The sequence below is a fragment of the Poecilia mexicana genome, unplaced genomic scaffold (assembly GCF_051168715.1).
Source record: "Poecilia mexicana isolate PSO_F unplaced genomic scaffold, ASM5116871v1 scaffold_17, whole genome shotgun sequence".
NCBI classification, from domain to species: domain Eukaryota; kingdom Metazoa; phylum Chordata; class Actinopteri; order Cyprinodontiformes; family Poeciliidae; genus Poecilia; species Poecilia mexicana.
In genome coordinates, this window is record NW_028263386.1 from 29,242,171 (window position 1) to 29,257,457 (window position 15,287).

Genomic DNA, 15,287 nt, shown 5'->3' on the forward strand with positions numbered 1-15,287 from the left:
CCCCAGTAATAATTAGATAAAAGTTGATGTTTGACCACTCTTTGTGTAAGGAATGGTCAAGTTTTATTTCTTTTAACTGGACGACTTCTGAACACTAGCTAAGTTTACAGGTAGTTTGTCCATTTGAAGGCTAACATTATACACGTTAGAACATACACAAGGTACCTTGTGCATGTTCAAAATGTCTGGTCTGTGCCAGGAAACGGGCCACATTCAATTTATTCCATAAAGTAAAAGTGGTAAAGTGTCCAGTATGTGGTTTCCTTGTATTTTACAACAGGAAACATTTGGTGCATTTATGCAAATATTCGAGAATGTATGTATGATTTTGATCCCATTTAGATTAGAAAACAAATACCACAGTAAATCTAGTCTTGTGCTCCCAACTATTGTTTGTAAAAGTTAACGCTGTGTACATTTTGAATAGAAGAAGACATACTAATTACAAAAAAAAGGTCTCAAACATTCCAAGAGTCTAATGATCAGATATTCAAACGCCTGGCTAACAGCTCACTGTTTGTACACCTTTATCAAGCAACTCAGTAAGCCAAAGTAAGTATTTGACGAGCCACTGTCAGTGTTTGATCAGAAGACCTAACAGAAGAAATGCTGACGAGGCACATGTTCCAGTCACATCAATTAGATCAAACACTCCTTTGCTGTTCAATCATTCAGCAAGAAAGGCGGAGAACAGCCTAATAACTGACAAAAATATGGCTTCCTGAGAAAAGTGTGCACTCAGCCAGTCAGAACACACAAGAAAATTGCACATAAACTCAGGAAATTCTTACACAGTTTTTAACTCTGGAGTTATTGGGAACTTGGACCCCATCTTTATGTTTTAAGCTGGTTGGACAGAGTAAAGACAATCAGAAATCAAACCTCTGAAACATAGGAGGCTTTTATCTAGGACATTTTAGTGTTTGCAATATTTAGGACAAAATGTATTTTTTATTTTGAGATATTTTGTAAGAAGAGAAAGAGTTGAATTCCTTGTGTGTGTGTGTGTGTGTGTGTGTGTGTGTGTGTGTGTGTGTGTGTGTGTGTGTGTGTGTGTGTGTGTGTGTGTGTAAAGTGCTGCAATAAACCAAATAAAAATAATGAAAATAAAATGAACACACTACTTTTTCTGGACAACTAGCTAGTAGAATGTGCCTGATCAGATGTCTGCACCGGCTCAGCGAACTCCTTTTGATGTGGAGAAGCAGAGGCTCTACTTCGAGCTCTGCTTCCGGACGATGAAACACCTCACCCTAATTCTAAGGCCGAGTCCAGCCTCCCTCAAAAGAAAGCTCATTTCAAATGTTTGTATCCAGGATCTTGTTCTTTCAGTCATGATTCATATCTCATGGGGTCAGAACGTACATAGACCAATAAATCGAGAGCTTTGCCCTGGCATCACCCCAGTAGAGCAGAGTGGGGTCCTCAATACTGTAGACAAAGACTCAGTGTGTCTGTTCATCTCCCGTTACATCCTATCATCACTAGTGAATAAGATACTGAAATACTTAAAGAAAACAAAAAATTGTTAGAGAAAACCTATAAGAGCCTATAAAATTAATTTTTCCCCACCCAGATGACTCAACACTAGATGAAATGGAGCACTAAGGACTGTAAAGACATTAACATTTTCTGTCAAGTTATGGTGTAAAAATTTGGTCGTCAATTTTCACTGATATGTATTTTTATCAATATTGTTAAAAATATATTTAAAATATATTTTTGCCTAAAACCATCTTACTACTCACTACTGAGCCTCTTCTGTCAACAGATTCTTAGGCAGTTGAATTTTCCTATTGGTTGCACCCAGTGCAGCTTGGTACAACTTGGTCACAGCCCCACATTTGGGTATAAAAGCACAGAGCTGCCCCCCAACAGAAATGTCCACAATAAAGTCTTAGCTGTCTTGTCTCTGTATTTATTTGCATACAGCAGAGTTAGTGAGATCCAGGTCAATGTGTCCACTCAGAATGCATTTAAATACCTGTCTGAATGACGCATTTAAAGCAGGAAGCTGCTGATGATGTCAGGATTTGCTATGTTGGGTTTTTTGTATACCATAGCATTGGTAACTTTTATAATTGTGACATCATAAAGGTGGATACAATCGGTAAACCCCTTCTTATGGCCCAGGTAACAAATGCATGGCCATCCACTAGTTAGCAAACCCTCAACTATAATACTGTTTTCTTCTTGATTTTACTTCTGCATAGTGAAAGTGTCTGAGACGTCCAAGGGACAACCCAATCACAGAATTTTCCAATATTGAGTCTTCTGATTTTATAATAGAAAAAAACAGCATTTGCAAATTTGATCCAAAAAAAAAAAAAAAAATCAAAGACAAAGCTGAAGTTGGCTTCCCATTGTTGTCTGTTTCAGGAGATGGCTAAAGGGCAGTTCCACCTAATTTTTCACTACCTTGAGAGTTTGTTTAAAAAATAAATAAATAAATAAAAAATACAATACTTGGACTCTTCAAAACTGAATATATTATTCTACACAACAGAGTCATTCAAACGGCCTTTCAGGGTAATTTCAGAACTTCTTTTGGATCTAAAATACAAACAGAGGTTTAGGTTACTCTGGGTTACTCTCAACAAATCTGCTGTTATCTTCTCAAAAAGCTCAAAGATAAATGAAGTAAGAGCAACATGCTTAAAGTTATACATAAGTGCAATTAGACAGTCTTTCCAGAAGGGAGGCACCCCCAAGCTCCATTCAGAAGTTACCATCCAGGTAAATATATCCTGGTAACTTCTGAATGTTACCTACTGTGATCATTCATTTCAAAAGTACTAGGAGAGCGGATGGAGAAGTGTGGTTTAGAGATAAACAAGGCAGCTTTCCATACAGTCTATAAATTTTCTATACATTTCCTGTATTTAACAGCCTAAACTTCTCAGATGGTGGATGATGTGCTGGGATTGAATGTCTGATTCTTGGCGCAGGCTCCCTACATGACAGACTCCAGCAGAATTCTATCTGCGCCTGACGCTTGAAGAGACGCAAGTAGTGAGGACGTAGCTGTACAGGATCATTCCGTGCTGATTGGTTACTGGACCACGGGCCGCCTTCTGTAAGACACCCCTCCGCGGGGTATACTGACACGTGAACGTTTGGAAAGCGGGGCGCACATTTACTATGCCGGGGAAAGTCAGTGTGTGTCCCAGAGTTTCCGCAAAGAAGCAAGAGGCCTCCCTGCTGCAGAGCCCGCGGACGGGGCTGAGCGACTGGCGTCATCTGTGCGTGTGAAGTGGCGCTCCACAGTAATCCCTGTCGCTAGATCCGCCAGCCAGTCAACCAATAGCTACAGGACAGACGGTTTCTCAAGCATACAGATGATAATATGGGCTACTATGAAAATATTTGACATAATAATGCAAGCAACGAAGTTAAAGCGTTTTGAGCGAACAGACATAGAATCGTAACTAAGGAGTACTCTTTCTGACGCAGCCGTGTTGACGTGTTAACGTAGTGAGCTCGCGCTGGTGCTGTTTACAAGCGTGCAGAACTCAATGAACCACTAAAACACTCGGAAAACGACACGGTGACGCAACATTTTAATGCCTGAATAGCGAGGAGAATAAGCCAGGGGGGAAGTTTAAACACAGCTTATAAACTTCTCCAGGCCTGGCTTTGATAACAGCATCTCAACCTCTGTAACCTGGTAGAACAGAATGAAAAAGATTAGCAACAACGCACCTTTGCCTTTTGTGCTTGACTTTGAAGCCTTCTTTGAAGCCATGCTGGATGTATGGCAGAACCGAACCTGGAACAGCGTACTGACAGTTCCAGCAGCGAAAAGAAATCAAAAATTCTTTGAGATCTGAGTTCTATAAGGCAGGAAGACAAACCCCATCCGCTGTATGCCCGACAGCTCCCACGGCCAATAAAATGTGGCACTTACAAAAATAGGCGAGTCTTACAGATCTACAGGCCAATGGTATTCCAGAAGCGTTGGACTTATTCAAGCGTGTGGCTAGTCTTTATCTTTGTCCCGCCTCCAGTGTTCCCCTGGAACGTGGCAAGATGGTAGATCCAGTGGCGTCGCTTCTGCTCCTGGATTTATGGCCACAGCGCTTAATATTTAAATCTCCTACCCCTGCCGTTAAACGATGCTTTGGGTTCTAAACATTATCTTTTTCATTTGGCAAAAAACAGATGTAATATTATTTTACATTATTGATACATACGCTCAGGGGCGCAGCCAAGAATCTGCCCCCCATCCCCCACAAAATTGTAGCTGCTGTTACAATTTTTTGAGTCTATTTGACCCATAAAAAGCGTCACAATTTTAAAGGCTTGCATCTGCCTTGCTTTCTTTGGTTCAATTCTGATAATTAGCACAATATTTACTGCTCATGAATTTAACATCCAACAGTCCACATCCAATATGCTTAAATTTTTTCTATTAGTTTTAGATACTGAAATGTCTCTCCCCATGAGCAACATTCAAAAGCAACGTGCAACTACACATGAAGCAATCCAGACTTCTCAAAAATGCTATGTAGTTGCATTTTATTCAAGCTGCAGTATAACTTTAATAAAAAATATGTTTTCTCCATATTTGTTAAAGCTGTCAGCATGTTGTAGCAGTTTGTTATGGGACAGACAATGTGTGATATCTATCTATCTATCTATCGATAGATCGATAGATAGATAGCAGTAGGTGTCAGGTTACATAGATACAGACCTAACATTGGACTTAATTTACTTGATTTACTTGTTGCAAAATATTGTTTTTAACTTGCATTGTTTCAAAATGAGCTTCATGTAGCACTGAGGATTAAATATAATTTGCTAATATAGGATAGTTAATTATTTTTATGTCTTTCATACTCCTGCTAATTGATATGTATTACTGGATTGGACAGCACCAATCCAGTGCTGTCCAATCACTGGACAGCACTGGATTGGTGCTGATTAATTGTGCCTTGCTTTATCCAGGTCCCTCACCACCCCCCAACAAAGAATTTGTAGGCTACTTTGCACTGATTATTATTTTATTATTAATATTACTATCACTATTGTAGATGTTTTGATTTTTATGCTTGTTTCTGTATTTATCATCAAAAAATAATTTCCCAGAGAACAAAAAAGCCATGGGAATAGAAATTATTTTCACAGGTGTCTATGAAACATTTAATAAACAATCAACTTAAAATTTGTGGGCCAACAGCAGCCAATCAGAGTGGAAAAATATTCTTATTTTGTGTCATTTTCTAGTTGTTAAATATTACACAAAATGAGCAGATAAAAGATGTTTAACATGCCAGTTTAAACTTTGATCTATTTGCTAAATGACTGAGCTCTGCAACATTAAAACATGGATAGAACTGTAACTACATTAATCATAACTCTTCTTCTCTTCAGTGTTTCTGTCAGTTTCTGGTGGTGAAGCTCTGTGCTGCCTTCAGGAGAATGGGACATCAGAGTACCATCCATAAAATTTCACCGACATGGCATTTATTGTGCAAACCAGAGCTTTCAGTGGAAAAACAAAAGTTCCAGATCATTTTAGTGCCACACAAATATGGGTGCGTTCACACTGCAGCCTGAAGTGACCCAATTCCAATTTTTTTTTACGTAATGCGACCTGTATCCGATCTTTTCATGGCAGTGTGAGCAGCACAGGTCGGATTCTTTTTCGAATGTGACCCATATCCGATTCAAATGCGACCTAACGTCCAGGTCGCATTCATCCAAACTGAAGGTCACTGTTTCTCAACAAATCTCACTAATCTGTGTCCTGATAAGCGCAAGTGGGAAGAAAAACAACAACCATGACGGATTATATGAGGATTAAGTTGTTAATATGCTGCTCCGGCCGGACAACAACTTCAAATGTGTAAGCTAAGCTCCACCGTTAGCCTCCATGTTTACTTCCGCAAACACTGAGCACTTCTTCTTTTTATGGCGGTTGGCGCTGACGCTATTGCGCCCTCTACTGCGCATGCAGGACACTTTCAGGTCTTTTGCCCGTTTACACTACAGAACGCATAGAGGTCGCATTTACTGGCAGTGTGAACGGTCCCGGCAAAAAAATCGGAATTGCCAGAAAATCGGAATTGAGTCACATCAGGCTGCAGTGTGAACGCACCCTATGAGACAGAAACATGTCTATATCTTTATATAGACGTGTCTATTGATTTATAGATTAATAGTTTTCTTGGACAGAAATTACAAAGAACAAATCTGGTTCTTAATCAAATCCTAATGAGTCAAATTGAAAGTGTCATGGAGTCATCAGCCTCATGATATTAACACTGACATGAAAAATAATATTGAAGAAATAAATATATCAAATCTAATTAAAAACATAAATAAGTGATCAGTTCTTTACTGTTATGGTCTGTAAGATATATTTATTCTCAGTATTAGATGTGGTCTCACCAAACCCATGGCATTTCAACAATATTATTTTACCTTTTATCTGGAAATAGTGTCTGTTTATTCTTGCCATACAGTCCTCTGTATTAATTATTGATCAAAAGGTCTTGCCATACCAGTTTATTCCTCTGTATTTACTTTAGTTTCTTAGTTTATTCTTGCATTTTGTTCTTCATTCATTTCCATTTAGATTCATTTGATTAGTATTATCCTCTCTTGGTTTATTGCTGTGTCCACTTCAGTTTCTTTCCTGTTGTTAGATTTATTTTAGCATTTATTGACGCTCACCATCAGTAATCTTCACTCATCACCTGCTGCGCCGCCTAATCATCATGTTTCACATCATGTGTTGATTTTTCACTGTTCAGCATCAGATTCTCTGTTTTTATGCCATAATTCACATCTAGTTCGTCGCTCCGTTTTATGTCCCGCTTCTCCTGTTTCAGAGTTTTGTGTGATTTGCGCGTCGTTTTTTTTTTTTTTACCCTATAAGGTGCAGGGCGTATCGATGGGGAAAAGGCAGACTGACATAAACTTTTTAAAACAACGGAAACAATTTTGGTATTTTGATTATTGAAATTGTGGTTCCGATGTTCTGTCACACCCGTTTCATACCAGACCACTTACAGCTCCGGTGTTAACGCTACAAAATGAACGCTCTCTATCGAGGTGTCACCATGGAGGGATTTCTTTATTTAAATGGTTCATTTTTCAGAGGGATACAAAGTCAGGGTATCGTGATTTTAGTAATTATTTGTTGATAAAAGCAATTTTCTGTTGTCCTTCCATGGAAGCGGGCAGCATCCGGAAATAAAACAATTTTTAATATAAGTTGCTGCTTTGACATGACCACAGAACTGACAAAACATAAGTACAAAAATCCTCAATAAAACATAAAATATTAGAAAATCAGACAGCAGACAAAGTGAATCAAAGCAACGTCATCAGCCGGTGTAACACTGAACTGATGCGGTGAAGCTACTAGTAGCAGGAGCGGAGCTGCGCCAAGAAGCTACAAACACTGAATAGAAGAAGAAGAAGAGCTGGCGTCGATACAGCTGCAACCAAGAATGTTTTAATGTTACACAATACAGTTTTAGGAAGTTGCTTAAAGTCTAAACTGGTATTGTTGTCATTGTAAGGTGTAAAGTTTACCTTCGACCAAACGCCCCCCAAAGAAATCCCAGCGCCCCACTTTTGTAAAATTTTCCGCCAGCTTCCCGTCTTTTCCCCTTTCCTCTAGCCATGCCCAGCGCCACTTGTTTTTAATTCCTTTCTCAAGTAAATTTATTTCTTTACCGGGTGAGACAAACTCCATCTTCTTTCATATCGCATTTGATTTAACCGAACGCATGCGCTTCTTTTCTACAAAACGTTTTACAGTCATTGGTCAAGAACACGGGAGCTAGAATTCTGATTGGCAGCCATCTTTGTCTATTATCTAGTTTAGTTGAGGCGGGCCGTTTGGTCCAATAAACCTTACCACAGGGGCCGCGTTTCATTGGCTAATGCCCATTTCGCGTCACAGCGCAGCTACCACGTGCGTGACCGTCTCACAAACACAAGCCACAGTAGTAAACACATGCTAATGTACATTGTGGACTAGCAGACCGGCAGAAAGTTTTTGCTTCAGGACTCGAAAAAGAATGGTTCTCCACTGTCAGTGGGAAATCTGTACAGGCGATGTCAGGTATCCTGATAGTATTTGTGGAACTAAAATTCACAGATTTCCAAAATCTGAAACGGAATGCCTTGCTTGGATCAAAGCTTGTGCACAATCACATTTGCAGCTCAACCGTCTAGGAACAATAAGAACAAAGGAGTGTGTGCCGGTGTAAGTATTATTGCTTTGCTTTCTTTGTGTTTAGTGAATGAAAAAAAGAAAGCCAATAATTAACACATCCATTATGAAAACCTTTTAGCTAAGTACAGCATAATGGCAGTACCGATACAACTTCTACACCTTGAAGCCTGTCTGTTACACAGTCTTACGTTATCTGAACAGATCAATATGCAATGTGTACCGTATCTGACATACATTAAAGATTTTATTTTACCTGAAAAGGCTTTTTACTAAATTGTAATCGTGTTAGCCACGCTAGCACCGAGTACAGTGTATCAGGCCTAGGCACACTCAAATATTTGCCAACAACAGAAATCACTGATTTCAAAAGTAACCCTCAAAACCATGAATGCCCGACTTACCCAGCCTTGCAAGAACAACAGGCATCAGTGATCTTGTCCACAGCTATATTTATGCTGAGGGTGTGAGGATCTGCTGTTTTCCTCATCGTCCGGTAGCATTTCGCTGCAACGCGCACAATGTTGGAGGCATCCCGTGGCTCAAACACCTTGATGTCGTCCAAAAAAGATGATATGAACTTGTTGGTTACCCTGTACATTGTCGTGGCTGATATTTTTTTGAAAATCCGGCAGAAATGCTACACTAATCGACTCAGAAATACTCTGCAGAGAATCAATCGAAGTGAAAGACGCCGTGTTTACACATAGAAACTAAGCTCCGAGGCTTTGTTTGTGAGACATGCAGCCATGTGGGGTTTTAGGGGGGGTTTCTGGGCGGAGCTTGGTAAGGTCCATGCTCGCTTTGCTTGGAAGTCTGGTCCCCAGACGGAGCTATTTACGCCCAAGTTTCAAACGTCTGACTAAATAAATCTTCCTTATTTTAATGGTAAGTAGTTCTTTAAATGTCCTGTGAGATGATATACTTACCCATGTATCCATAACAACAGGAACTTTCAATATCCAGCAAGTTATTTTCGCGATTTACCGTCTATTAAATGAGTTCCCCCCGGATTAATTACACTCTCTGCAGCTGCAGCTGTGAAGTTGGTATTAACCCGATATTTGCTGGAAAGTGCAACGTCTCCCCTTTCAGAAGCCGTTGGAATTTTTCAGATAGCGCTACGTGTGGCGGAATTACGGTACTGCAAATTTAGATGTGTCGCCGCCGACACGTTCCGGTCTAGCCCGGAGACTACAGTTTAGTTGAGGCGGACCGTTTGGTCAAAAGCCGGAAATCCGGCCCGCGGCCGGAGCTCTTTAAGCCCTGCTCAATGGGCTCTTTGCACCTCAGCTTCCGCGTTCGGGGTAAAGTGGCTCGATTGTTTCCGATCCAATACAAATATCATTTACATTAGGTGCTGCAGTGCTTGGCCAAGGTTTGTACATCGATCCGAAGCCCCAACAAGTCAGCTGGAGAAAGGTTTTAAGATGTTCGCCTCGTTATACATTCACTGACACGAAGGTGAGTTTTACTTAAACTTTGTGGCTAACATTAACGTTAGCTTATACTAGTAGGCAATATTCTCGGACATTGTTCTTGTAAAATGTGCTATTTAAGTATCTAAACATTCTAACGGACAATGTATTTATCTTATTTTCAAGTATATTATGTATGTTTATTGTCGTTAGTGTCACAGACTAACGGGGAGGTTCCGGTTCGGGCTTTTTACTTCCGAAGCCTGACGAAGCTCAACAAGCCTCATAGCTTAACAGTAGCGCAGCTCTGGTGTCAGAGATCTGGTTCAGCTGTTCAGGTTCAAAGTTGCTGCTTTTAGAAAAATATGACCGTGTTGCTTCATGTCTCCGTGTTATTTCGTTTTATTACCTTTGCATGTTTCTTGTTCAGAGCTCAGATAGGACGGTGTTTACAGCAGGATGTTCAGGCGGATCAGTTGCTCGGCTGTCTGCCTCTGGTCTGCTCTCTCGTTCCCATAAACTCTTTCAGGCTGAATATAGAAGTGATTCCATGGAAATAACTCAGGGAGGCTCCTTTATTTACCATCCGTATCCCCGGTAGTTTTAGGCTGATCCGGAGTGAAGTGAAGGCTGCAAACTTTGCTGTGCGGCGTTAGCTGGTAGCAACAGATATTTACAAGCCATCTTCTTAATTCAGGATCGCTTGGAAATTAACGAAAACTTAAAAGCCCATTATATTAGGAAGACAACAATGTTAATAGTATTGTTTTTTTGCATCTGAAATACGACTTAGTCTTTTCTACCAGTCATGGAAACTCAAAGCGGAAAAAAGTGAGCCGCATTGGCTCCTGGAGATGTGACGTCAACGCCTTAGGTGCAAAGAGCCCATGGACAGCAATGGCGCATGTGTGACTTACGATAAATCACTGTCCTTCTCTCGCACTTCCTGCTACTTAGCAGTGGGTGTCAGGTTACATTGTGTTGCATTCAATGTTGTCGGAACAAAGAGTTTCATGCGCTTAATATCCGATTTGCCATAACTATTTGTTGAATTCATTGTCGCTAGCTGAGGTGGGAACAGGGGTGGCAAGGCTCTCGTTTGGAGTGGCAACTGCCACCCCATGCCACCCCAGTAGTTCCGCCCTTGAACGTCTCTATGATCTTTGCTCACTATCATTTAGATGCTAAATTTGTATATGTAGTAATAAAAGTTGATCACTAAAAGCTTTTCTTGATAACATGTAAGAATGCCCTTGCACTCTTGTCTGGATTGAAAAAGCTAAACAAAAGGTTTACTTGATTCCAATGTTTTTGCTTTCTGTCATTAAAAATAAGTACCTTTTTCAAATGGATAGAGTAGTTTTATATGTGAAAATAAGCAATGATTTGCATTGAATTGACTTGACTCTACTCCCGTCTGCACAAAGCAGAACATTTGGTTATTCAGCAGGCATTTCCATTGTTTGGTCAGCTTACAGACAGTAGCCTCCGGGTGTGTTTTTGTTCTGTAACAAAAACGTGTGTGTGTGTGGCATGCGTTTGTGTGCATGTGTGTTTCCTGACAGCTGTCCTTGCCTACTATTTGTACAATAAGCCATTTGATATAACCTAATCATGATAGAGAGAGGTGAGCTAATCAGATTAACAGATTATCATTTGCATGAAGGGAGAACAGAGGCACAAGTCCACTTAGTTTGTAGTTTGCTAATGTATATTTTAGGGCTGTTGTAAACGAATATTTTAGTAATCGAGTAATCTATCGATTATTCTTACGATTAATCGAGTAATCGGATAAAAAAAAATTATAAAATGAAATATTGGTAAATCTGGCATAATACTGGTGTTACTATCAGATATCAATCAGTCCAATTTTTCATATTTGAGCATCCCTAACAGTTGCTTTTTTGTAGTTTAGAAAACTAACCTGTAACAATAATAGCTCACTTTCTAAGTTAACCAGAAGAAAAGTTATAGAAAAATCTGAAATTATATTGAATTTAATAACAAAGAGGCAGGCTCACAAATATGCTTATAAAAAATGTCTACAATCCAGCTTTTAGTTTATGTATTCATCTTCAGTGAGTTTAATAGATTAATTAAACTCACCTTGCCACCTAACCTGTCACGCTTTGGGTTTGAAAATACGGGAAATGTGCCTGGAGTGGGAGGAGAGGGCGAATGAACGAACATGGGGTGGAGGGGAGGAAATAGACCAGCGGACTGACGAACCGTTAGACCGGGGGACGAACACGGGGGGAAGCAATACGGGATATTTACGACACCTTCACTGGTCACACTCAGAAACTCATCTACCAGCCATGTACGATGCGCTCCGCCACCCGTTTCTTCAGACCGGGATATGAAATTTATTGTGCGGTTCGTCGGTAAAGCTACATTTACACGGTAAGCATCAGCTACTCAGCCGCCCGCCCTGTTCAGGCTATCCGCTCACCTCAGCGCTCTTCCCGCCGTTCGCTTTCAACCAGCAGCCCCGGAGGAGAAATGCTGCCGTACTCCAGGCATTCCCCCAGTCATTTTAAGGATGCTTATTGGTTCCCCAAAAACGATAAAAAGTCGGGCATTATCATCAATCAATAAAATCCCCACGGGCCAATCTTGAAGATTGGACTTTATGCCGCTGAGACTTAGCTTTTGTTAACAACTCAGAGGCGGAAGTGAGTGCTCTGCGCAACGCAAATGAAGTCCCGGCCGGAACACGGTGCGCTAACTAATAAAACACAAATTAACGAAGCTTCGAGGCAGGTAAATTTTCCTCGAGGAATTTTAGTAATCGAGGTACTCGAATCATTCGAGGAATCGTTTCAGCCCTAGTATATTTGTGTTTTTTAATGCAGAGATTGATTTATCAAAAACTTCTAATTTACATTACATTGACTTCAGTATAATGATTATAAATAAACTTGACTGAAAATTCAAGTCATCAGGTCACTACGCCAAAACCTAAAAAAAACCCAGCAATAGACAATTAACAAAGTAAAAGATGCATGGTTTACAAAGTTTGGTTCTTTCTTAAAGATTTTTTCTCTCAATTTTCTAGCCAATCTAAACATAGCCTTGAATTAGGTATATCCAGATTTGTTTTGGTAACCCAAAAGTAATCATTACCTTTCTAAATCTTTGTCAATTATTTCCTGTTTGACTGTTCCCTGTAATAGTTGTGTGTTGAGCTCTGTGGGTAGAGGCTTATGTGGGGCTGTTTTCTTTGTTCCGGTTATTCCTGCTCCTGCTCCTGCTCCTGCATGAGGGAATGGACAGAATCCATTTCCTCATGCTTCTATACATTCTGACAATTCAGCCTGCACACATACAAATGCAAAGTTCTGGTTCCAGTGGATGTCTGTCATGGATTTTCTCATTTTAAAGTTCAAATTATTTGATTATCTTTTGATAATCAAATAATTAGGGACACCCTCTAAAGCTTTATACAATATCCCTATAATGCATCATTTAGATGCCATGTAAACAGAAACATCATCTATCTAGAAAAGTGGGATAATGAGGATTAAATAAATGGCACCAGATGGGATATTTAAAATAAATTCTTAGGACTAGTTTCTGTTTTTCACTTTATGACAGGCAGATGACACTGAAATAATGGAATAAATGCTTTTCACTGACAGTTGGCAAAATTACATTTTACAAGCAGGTATCTCAGGGGCACAACTACATATTATTCAGGTGGATGCAAAACCCTAAATCGGGCGCGTAAGGGCGCGGTGAAGTGTAGGCAAAGTCATCATCGGCGCCGCCCCCTCCAGACGGGGTTTTGACGCCCCCTCTGGTGCAGCGCCCCTATGCATTGCCTGCGCTGCATACACACTGTTTGCGCCACTGAGGTATATGTAAAATATTTCAAATATTGTGAAAAAATGCAATGCATTTTGTCACTCACTTCATGAAGAGGAACTCATATATTACATAGTTTCACTACACATAGAGTGAAATATTTCAAGCTTTTATTTATTGTATACTGATGTTTATAACTTACAGATAATGAAAACCCAAAACTCTGCATCTCAGAAAATTTGAATATCCTCTTGACTACCAGTAGTTAAAATTTGTCCTCTGTAGAGTTTCTAAACTTGAATATCTCCCACCCACTGCATGCTACTGAATTAATTCCTTTTGGTATCTACAGAGGACACTTAGGGCTTTTCAATGATGCCACTTATGAAGGGGTGGGACTTTTGTACGTATCTTTTTCTCATTCATAAAAATAGCGCACATCAGTACAAGCACATTTTATGGGAATAGAAAAAGTAAGTGCATAAAACTTTTTATTGTGCAAATTTTGGTTTAAAATTGTTTTGGAATATTCTAAATAAGTCTCTTAGCAACATATTAAAACATTCTATGAATTATTTTGACTGTACTTTATCGTAGTATTTAAAAGTTGAAAAATTGTCCTCTCTAGTGGACATTTGTAATTATTTTCTTTTTTTTCTGTATCCATCCATCCATCCATTCATCCATCCATCCACCCATCCATCCATTCATTCATCCACCCATCCATCCATCCATTCATCCATCCATCCATTCATCCATCCATCCACCCATCCATCCATCCATCCATCCACCCATCCATCCATCCATCCATCCACCCATCCATCCATCCACCCATCCATCCATCCATCCACCCATCCATTCATCCATCCATTCATCCATCCATCCATCCACCCATCCATCCATCCACCCATCCATCCACCCATCCATCCATCCATCCATCCATCCATCCATCCACCCATCCATCCATCCACCCATCCATCCACCCATCCATCCATCCATCCACCCATCCATCCACCCATCCATCCACCCATCCATGTTCTGTACACCCTTGTCCCCTAGTGGGGTCAGGAGGTACTATTCCCTATCTCCAGCTAAAGTTCCGGGTGAGAGGCGGGGTACACCCTGGACAGGTCACCAGTCTGTCGCAGGGTAACACAGAGACAGACAGGACACACAACCATGCACACACACACTCACAACTAGGGAGAATTTAGAGAGGCTAATTAACCTGACAGTCATGTTTTTGGACTGTGGGAGGAAGCCGGAGAACCCAGAGAGAACCCACCATGCACAGGGAGAACATGCAAACTCCATGCAGAAAGACCCCAGGCTGGGAATCGAACCCAGAACCTTCTTGGGGGGGAAGGAAACAGTTGACTTTCACACACACATAATATGTTAACAATTATTTAATAATAATAACATGACAAACTGCAGTTCCCACCATCACCCGTAGAACAGCTATAAAAAGCACATCCATCTAGGAAATGTATGGTGTAAAATTACACAGTCTTTCCAAATTAATGTAGCACAAAACCAAAAGCTGACATTAGAAAACAAAACTTTTTTTTAATCCAACACGCCATGCTGGACTGTACATAACTGCCCAGAAGGTGGCAGTAAAACAAATATTTGACACTCAAACTTTACAAACGGCAAAATAAAGATTAAGGCAAAGAAATTGGATGAAAATGATGTGTTTTACTTTAATTTTATTTCACTTTTGCCTTCACTGCCCTCAATGGGAAACTCAGTGAACGGTGCTGGAGGAGACCGATTGGTGGTGTCTCATTTACTCCAGTAGCAAATACAAGAATGTTTTGAAGCTTGGGTGATCCTCCATCATAAAACATTTTTTTCCATCAATTAAT

At 40.2% G+C, this 15,287-nt stretch overlaps 1 protein-coding gene across 1 annotated transcript in view; it reads right to left on the reverse strand.

The window, feature by feature from the left end:
• asph (aspartate beta-hydroxylase) overlaps positions 1-3,876 on the reverse strand; it is a 46,747-nt gene extending 42,871 nt beyond the window's left edge. Inside the window, exon 1 of the mRNA XM_088015016.1 lies at positions 3,703-3,876. Coding sequence (XP_087871142.1) covers positions 3,703-3,745 — 43 coding nt within the window. The 5' untranslated portion in view covers positions 3,746-3,876. The remainder of the gene's footprint in view (positions 1-3,702) is intronic.
• Between the last annotated feature and the right edge of the window lie 11,411 nt (positions 3,877-15,287).